At 36.6% G+C, this 8833-nt stretch overlaps 1 protein-coding gene across 1 annotated transcript in view; it reads right to left on the bottom strand.

Annotated features, from left to right (window-relative positions):
* Positions 1-2665: 2665 nt before the first annotated feature.
* FSIP1 (fibrous sheath interacting protein 1) overlaps positions 2666-8833 on the bottom strand; it is an 82287-nt gene continuing 76119 nt past the window's right edge. Inside the window, exon 11 of the mRNA XM_050898336.1 lies at positions 2666-3241. Coding sequence (XP_050754293.1) covers positions 2666-3241 — 576 coding nt within the window. The remainder of the gene's footprint in view (positions 3242-8833) is intronic.

Genomic DNA, 8833 nt, shown 5'->3' with positions numbered 1-8833 from the left:
TAACACCTGACACTTCTCACACCTACATCTGCAGTTGTATTTGCCTTAAACTGGACTCCACTGGGATCTCCACTCCTCAATACAATTAGCACATCTAATCATCTCTGAACAACAAGCTTACCTATAGAATACATTAGACAATTTTACAAATTTGATGAACATCACAACCTTTTGCTTATGGCCAGGAATAATTGCTTAAGACAGAACTGAGTCACCTTTGCAGGAAACAAATTAATTCCATGTAAAGGTATCAGGGTTTTCTGTTTTATGCTGTACACTTTCTCATAAGCAGTACATTGACAAAAATAATAAGAATGGACTGCTGTCTATTTAAATGCTAATTTTGGATGTATGTTTTAGCATTAGAGTAATATTAACGGAATACAATAAGTCTGAATATAATTAATTTAAACTTAAACTTACGGATAACTGCAAAATATTTAGCACTAATGTAAAAACAATTACAAACTTCTGAAGCGGGTTTTATTTTGCACTTACTTTTATTGTGCCTAAAGATTACCTGTTCACACCATTTTTAAAAATCAGACACTGACACAAAGACTCAAAGCCTGATGAGGTTACAATATCTGTGATGATTATATCCTTGGTTTTGTTTTTAGGTTTTTAGTAAAAATGAAAAGATTTAGAGACTTTGAAAATTCAGAACACTTTTTTTTTTTCCCTCCCAAAAAAAAGTATTTGGTAAGCAAAATGACCGTAAAACCAAGATGTTTATTAACTGTACAGATTTGAGGTCTATATGGTTGAACATTACTCAGCCACTACTGAAAATAGATAGTTGAAACACCCCATTGCATTGCTCTGACACAACGCATGATTATGACTCAAAGATATTTAAATTGTTATGTGATAAACGTTAACACATTCCCTTTAAAGACTTTTACCATGAGATTTCCCCTATGGAAATTTACTTAAAAGCTGCAATCTCCTTTCTTTCTTTTGCAATAAAATTACCTCATAGTGACTATGTCTACCGCAACAGGTGTAAACAGTTACCTGCTCGCTTCACTGCATAGTGGCTACAGTGCATGGTGTTTTGCTTGATTTAACACATCCCATCTTAAAATACACCAATAAAGAGAGACAGCAGCTGGGGCTGAGTCACACTTGACACTGACTGTACTACATCTAGTCAGACTAAAGGAGAACTTTAATTGATGTGAAAGCAGCAAGTTAAAGTTGAGTTTTTCTCACTGTTGGTTGCTGAAGAAGACTGGTGGTGTAGTATGTAGTCACATTACTCCTGCATGAGATCAGGTTGCCCCTGGCAGAGGTGGTTCTCTGTGGTGTTCCCCATCACCACCACTGCCACCCTGCTCTCCTCTGGGGCAGACCACTTCTTTCTTCCCTTGCTCCACTCTTCTGATGCTTGCATCTATGAGAAGAACAAAGCTGGCATGTGAAGTTAGCTGAAAACTAACGTACCAAAAAAAATAATAATAATAGCCCAATCTTTTCTACAGGTATTGTATTTCTATTTTCTTCCTATTGCAGCTGTGGCCTAAATCTCATAATGGGCAAATATGGCAGGTGAGTCTGGATACCAAGTTTGTCTGGCAGTGTAAAAACAGCAATAACAAGCCTTCTTGCTTTCTGATACATGGAATCACTTTGAGAAAATATTAACATTCCCCTCATTGTAGAAAGGTTAAGTACGAACAATCAAAGAAACAGTTGTGATCATAATTAAGAAATACTAACATAGTAAAGAGGTATTAGGATGTTCTTCTAAATTACCAATGAATGTGAAAAAATGTTTCTCCAAATTCAGAATAGATTACCAGTATAACAAAGGTCTATCTTGACAAACCTAGCAAAATTTATTGATTTCTAATACAATTAAACTATAGCACTTTAATCACAAACAACTTCATATTGTCACAATTTTTATGAAAGAAATGAAAGATGTAGATGTACCTGCCTAAAATCTGGCTTATTTGAACAGTTTGCTTTCCAGAAAGAGAAGTGGTCTTAGGCTAAAAATCTAAATGTAGACTTAGATTACAGTATGCCTATAAAATCGCATTTAAGTAAAGGACATAAAAAATAGAGACATTTCCAAAATCTTTTTATAATACCAGATAGTGTGAGTTTAATTTTTTACTGGTTAAAGTATTCTTTCTTTTACTGAACTAAAAGTAATTTATAGAAATTATGCAGTATTTATTAATTTTGGTATCTTCTACGTGTAAATTTGAACTCCCTGAGAGCAATTTATTATTTTTAATACGGCTAGGTCATGTTTGTTTCTATACTACTGAGTTTACCTGATTAAAAACATTCAAGAAACACTTGGATTTTTGTGTGAATTGTTATACCAACTGCTGGGAGAATATTTGCTCTCCACAGAACAGTGAACATGACTTTCTACTACAAAAAAGATAATCCATATGTGTTGTCAACACTGTTTTCCAGTTGACAGAATTAATCAACATCAATATTATATTTCATAGGAGTCCTAGTCTTATAGTCAGTTATGTCAGGGTAAGAATTTTAATAAATGTTCTGTTATTTTGTGTGTATTATTTTTGGCATGGTTTTATGTTTTATAAAAGTACACCCTTGCCCCACCATAATAATCAGTGTGTTTTGGTGCATACCTTTGGTGAGAACCTGCTTGGCTTTTTTCATCATAATCAAAAGCCTATTCTAAAGGGTTGTTAAGAGTCTCACCTCCTTTGGTTTGCAGTGGTATGCTGAGAATGTCAGCCTCTGTGGATGGCTCATTGTTCATGCTGATGCAATATAATGGTTCACCCAAGAAAGAAGGTTTCTTCAACTTTTTTGTGTTGAGTGCTCTTGACATAAAGTAACCTTCAGTAATACTCTTATCTCCCATCTTCTGTAAACCTTCTAGGTCATCAGGTTCCTCTGTTTGGGCCAGTGAATCCTTTGATAAGTGACTATCAGCCAATGCTTTGCTGATATAGTAGCCAGGGATTTCACTCTCTGCATTAACACATAAGCTTTTGTCTTCGAGTCCAGCCCTTTCCTGAGCCGCTAACATCCCTACAATATGGTCTTCGACTAACATTTTGGGAAGAGTGGATGTGGAGTGAAGAGTGGAGTCTTGACTTGTGTAACAAGGGGGACTTAATCCAAAAGAAAGAGATTCCTGAGACTTTGGCATGGTAACGTTGCTTATTGTTCTCTGAGGCTGCATACATTCTTCCAGAAGGGTCTTAAGCTGCTCTTCAGAGAGGCCCGTTTGTTCTTCAGTCTGAAAAAAAAGGGCAAGAATTTCTGCTGTCAAAATATAATTAATGAAAAGCAGTGCCATAAAACAGTTTGAGAGATACAAAGGCACTGGCAGAACTCTTAAACTGATACCAATGTTTTTCAATTCAAACTGCATTTAAATATACATTTACATAATTACATCATTTATGTAACATCTTCACTAGGTTCTAGATAGATTAGATGCTGAAAGTTAGGAAAGAAGTCTGATGTCCACAAGCACTGAGAGGCCTTTGATTTTGCTTAGTCTTCCACTAGATATCACTGCTTTTTAATTACCAAAGCGCGTACTTTTTCATATATCTTGGTATGTTGTGTATACATACAGACACACACACACTTTAAGATTTTAGTTACTGAAAGCAAAACAGCACATTGCTGAAAGACTTTCAGCTGTTGGGGCGATGCAACTGGGGTCAAAAATGGTTTTGAACAGCACCAGCCCACAAAGACTGTCACATATTGACCAAAGTATTCCCAGCCGCTCAGCGTAGAAATGCAACATAGCCTCTCTCAACCATGTGACAAAAAGCACATCAGTTACTCATCTACAGGACCTACCACGTCAAGTATGTCCCATGGCATGTGACAGAAGAAAGCCCCATCTTCTGTACAACAGTTTTCTACAAGCTGTCACTGCTTGGATAGCTCACAGATGTATCTTTTCAGTCAATTTCTTATTCAGACAGTGGCACACTCCCATCATTTTTATCACACAGGTTTCCTTTACTGGACATTTCTTAAAATTTGATATTAAAGATAATGACTGATATTAGCTGGTAATGGTGAAGAATAGCAAAGGATATTTTGCTTGGAGAGGTTTGCAATGGGGAGTTACTTCTAGCCTTTACCATCCTTAATGCTCCTTGGTAATAGAGCACAATACTCCCTGACAATTTAAAGATTATAATGAAAAGTACAAGACATATTTTAGACATGCATAATGCATTTGCCCATGAAATAGGAGACACAGAAGATATAATAATATATATTATAAATATTATAGATACTATGCAACATTTAATGGAAAAAGATGCTTTCTGCAATGAAAACCTCGGTTTTACACAACTCTGAGAGACAAAGAATCAGTTGACAATCTGATGAACTCCCTAAGGCTGCAGTGATTTATGTCAAACAATGATTTTATTCACTGTGTAATGACTATTACACAGAATTTACTTTACATTGTGCTAGAGCATGGAGCTACTGTCATTTCAGAGGAAAGATCAATATCAGATGCCTAGCTGATTTTTTTTTTCCCCTGAAGGTCTCTTATCCAACTACAGCAGTGATATGACCCTGTTTGATGTATATGACATGATGAAATCGCAGCCTAAGTAGCACAGGGTGTATGGATTACGGCTGAAAACTGATTATTCATGTTCATGAATGGGGACAGTTTTCAGTCAGTCAGGAAATAGTATTTCTTTGTAAAACTTGTTGTGGCTATTAAAAATTACAAGGTGACACTACAAAGTGAACAAGAAAGACATTTTATGTTACTTTCAGTCACTATTCCGTATTTACATGTTCAAATATTAATAATAGCTAATAACTGCTACTATAGACTGATTACTTTACAGTTCAGGCACTAGCTGATGTACTTAAACTCCATTTTACAGATTTATTCAACCCAGTAGTCTTTTCTTGCACAGACCAATTTCCTTCCCAAACACACTTTGAGTTCACTTCCTACACATGGAAAAGAAGGCAACTGCATTAAAGAAATTGAGATGTTAAGGGCTTTTAAACAACAAAAAAAGAGCATCGACAGACTATCATTATGTGTAGAGAGCTTTATTTAGATGAACATAAAATCAGGTAATTAAATTGAGATTCAACTAATCTTGGTATCAATCAATGTACTTTTGATAATATAACTGAAATCAAACCACAACCTTAAGCACTTATTTAGATAACAAAGAAAAAATTATGACCTTTTCAAACTTTTCTCAGGCTTTTAAATTTTAATCCTAGTGCAGAAAGTACTCACTGATGAAAAGTAAGTCAGACAGGCAAAAACAATTAGTAGCAAACCACATGACAAATCAAAAGTGAAACATGGAATTTTTCAAATTTTCACTCTCAATCTCATCCACTAGCCCACACTGAATTCCTTACATTTCTTGAAGGAGTATTTTAACTTGCAGGACAATGTCTGTTTACAAGTAGTCATTATTAGACTAGTCCATTAGAATGGACTCACTATAAGAAACAAGACGCATTCACTCAGGCAGAGCACCACAGTAACATAGTTATAGCACTACTGGAAGCACAGCTGCATCTAGAGTATATCCACAGAGCAGAATATTATGCAACGTAAACATAACTATATTTGTATCACAGAAGATTCTCACATCTGGAAACCTACATGGATTCCCACATGTTTTTGAGTGTGTGGTTCTATACTAACATATTTCAAAGCTCTTAGCTGAGATCATTTGGAGCTAATTTTATGTTAATGACCAGGCAATTCACTCACTGCAGAAAGGAATTCTGCATCTGGAGTAAATGAATGACTGAGTACAAAATGAACATAGTGAGGAAGATCATCTTGTCCTGCCTTTCTTTTGTCCTTTTATTCCCCCCATCCCCACCCCATTTATCTGCAGTCTACTTTTCCCTGTCCAAATTTAATTTTTAATTTTTTTCCTTTGAGGAAAATCATATGGCTTGTATTGACAATTAGTTCATAGATTACCTTGATTATTACCAGAGGGCTAGGTGGGGAGATTTAGACCCTAAGGCGAATGGGGAGGGAAATGAGTATAACAGCTATAGAGTGAAAAAGTTTGGTAACTTGTGGGCTTGTTTTCCTCGAGAGTGGCAGGCCTGCAGGCAAAGCAGACAGTGTAAAACATTATTTATTTTTGTTCTTTCTTTATCTCTTCCTCCCTTTGGATTGTTTTGTAAGACATGCTTGCAAGGATGCAAAGATAAGGAAAGAGAAAGTATTTAACATACATCTCCAAAAATTACATTTTAAAATACTAAGGGCTCACTGCTTGCAATTTTCTTGTGCCAAAGTCATTTGAGGGTGAAGGAAAAATATACAGTAGAGGAGAATATAGCTCTTAAATAGCCATCAGTCATCCACTCAGCAGCAAGAAATTTACATTGAAATGAAAGCAGAGAGGCTGCTGTTGAAATCAGAAAACTGAGTTTAGAGAAACATGTAATACCCTAAGGAGAGACACCTCACACCAAAAAAGGCTGTGCATTTGCAACCAGATGAGCATTTTAACTCATGGGATCACATAATACAGCAACTGTATTAGGAGTTTGCAAAGTATACCGTTGCACACACCAGAAGAAGTCCTGTCACAGCTAACTGAACTAGTTTAGAGTCACAAGACTTGGAATCAGTAGCACAGTCTCAGGGAGACACTAGGTTCTACTGCTCCCAAGCTTTCACTGCCCTCACTGTAAATAATTTACAACTCCTATAGAGAAAAAATACTTCAAGATATTTCTTTAAAAATACAAGGACATAAAATTAATGTAATTCAAAATGCAGAAACAGCCCACTAGACAAGGGAAAATAAGCTATTAGGTCTGGTTCCCATTAGAAATTGGAAAACCTTTTAATTGTTCTGGCTAATTTTTAATAGGACACTGAGTCCTATTCATTTCCTAGGCTTTTTACCGTTAACGATCCAAAAAACTAATTCCTAGCCAGGAGTTTAGGAGCCTGCTAATGACCTTTACTGTTTATGTGTGGCTAGTTTTTCACACACTTGTGGCCCTTCTCTGACTGAAGATTTCTTGTTCCTTGCTGAATTCCTCAGTGACATGGGTCTATAGAGAAAACCTTACTGCATGTGGTAGGAATGCAAACTTGTAGATCGCTGTGGACAGACATGCTGTGACTACAGGCTTGCAAGTTCAAAGCTTTAGGCTTGTTTTCCACATCTACACAGTAACAGAAACAGACTAACACTGAAAGGCCTTATCAGATTTTAGCATGGGGAGAAAGCTAATATGTCAGGATTATTTCTAATTATAGTAAATAATCATAAAATGACACACAGTAAATGAATAAGCAATAGAAAGCCAACACTATTTAAGGACTCACATAGCTGGCATGTCTATAAACATGTATATTTTGTTGCTTAATCTGAAGGTATTACAATCAACAGTTCTCATGATACTTTATTTGCTTGAAACAATTTACTTTGATGCTTTAATTTACTTACATTTTTACTGATGTGTAGGACTGCAATTCTAAAGTAACTGTTCTCTTCCTGATAAAAAGACTCCATTTTAAGAGTATACTGATCTATTGAGACAACGTTCAGATTTTTGACATATCAGCACAGGAAGGTTTTGTAAGTTTTAGTTATTTCGTGACTTATTAATAGTTTCTCAAACAGCTCTGTTCTGCTTTGAAAAGGCAATCCTTGCCTTGTATCTCCATACTACTCAACTCAATGTGCACCATCAACTCCAAGGTCTCACCTTTATGCACCACACCAAAGCACTATGCACTTGTCTATGAACAGTACTGGTCAGTGCTGCTGTGGAATATTATAAATATGCTGCACACAAAATCAGACACATCACGTCATTGTGGAAGAGCTTCTTACAATTTCCAGAAATGCTAAAAGCCCAAAGTTCCACAGAAGTCAGGATTGGTGTCCATAACTTGTAAACTAATTTAAATTATGGGAATATGTCCTTATGAGACTGTTGTGGGTTAACCCCAGTAGGCAGCTCAGCACCACACAGCTGCTTGCTCACTCCCCACCCCTCTGCCCCAGTGGGATGGGGAAGAGGAAAGGAAGAGTAAAAGCAATAAAACTTGTGGATCGAGATAAAAATTGTTTAATAAGCAAAGGAGAAGGGAAAGAAGAGAGGAAGAAAACAAAGCAAGCGATGCAAAGGCCATCACTCACCATCTCCCATGCCCAGTCAGTTCCTGAGCAAAAGATGGGTAACTTTCTACAACCCCCTCTTTTCCCTTTTTATTGCTGTGCATGACGTTATATGGCATGGAATATCTCTTTGGATAGTTCGGGTCATCTGCCTCGTTGTGTCCCCTCCCAGCCTACTGTGCATCCCCAATCTATTCACTGGGAGGGCAGAGCGAGAAACAGAGAAGGCCCTGATACTGTGCAAACACTGTTTAGCAACACCTAAAACATAGGTGTGTTATCAGCATTGTTCTGGTCACAAATCCAAAACACAGCACCATACCAGCCGCTATGAAGAAAATTAACTCCATCCCAGCCAGACCCAGTACAGACACCCATACATCCACTTTTACAAAGAAATTCTTAAGTGTCCAGCACGCCACGTTATGGCTTTTAGTGCTTGCTTGTTTGTTTTAAAAACACTACGTCACAAGAAAGAGCTTAACGAATGTAAAAGAAAAAAGTTAATCTTTGCTCTGTAAGGCTATTCCAGAAGGGTTATTTCAGAATGTAATGAGAGAAAATGTAACTAGAGTAGATCCAAAACATGCTTACAACTCAGTGAGCATGTTTCTGGAGAGGACAGTAATGCGTATCTATTTGATGGTGTTAAAAATTAAGACTGGAAGCTGAATAATGGATTCAGAAATTAAGAGCTCCTT

The sequence above is a fragment of the Gymnogyps californianus genome, chromosome 5 (genome assembly GCF_018139145.2).
Source record: "Gymnogyps californianus isolate 813 chromosome 5, ASM1813914v2, whole genome shotgun sequence".
Classification (NCBI taxonomy): domain Eukaryota; kingdom Metazoa; phylum Chordata; class Aves; order Accipitriformes; family Cathartidae; genus Gymnogyps; species Gymnogyps californianus.
This window is presented reverse-complemented; position numbering and strand designations above follow the sequence as displayed.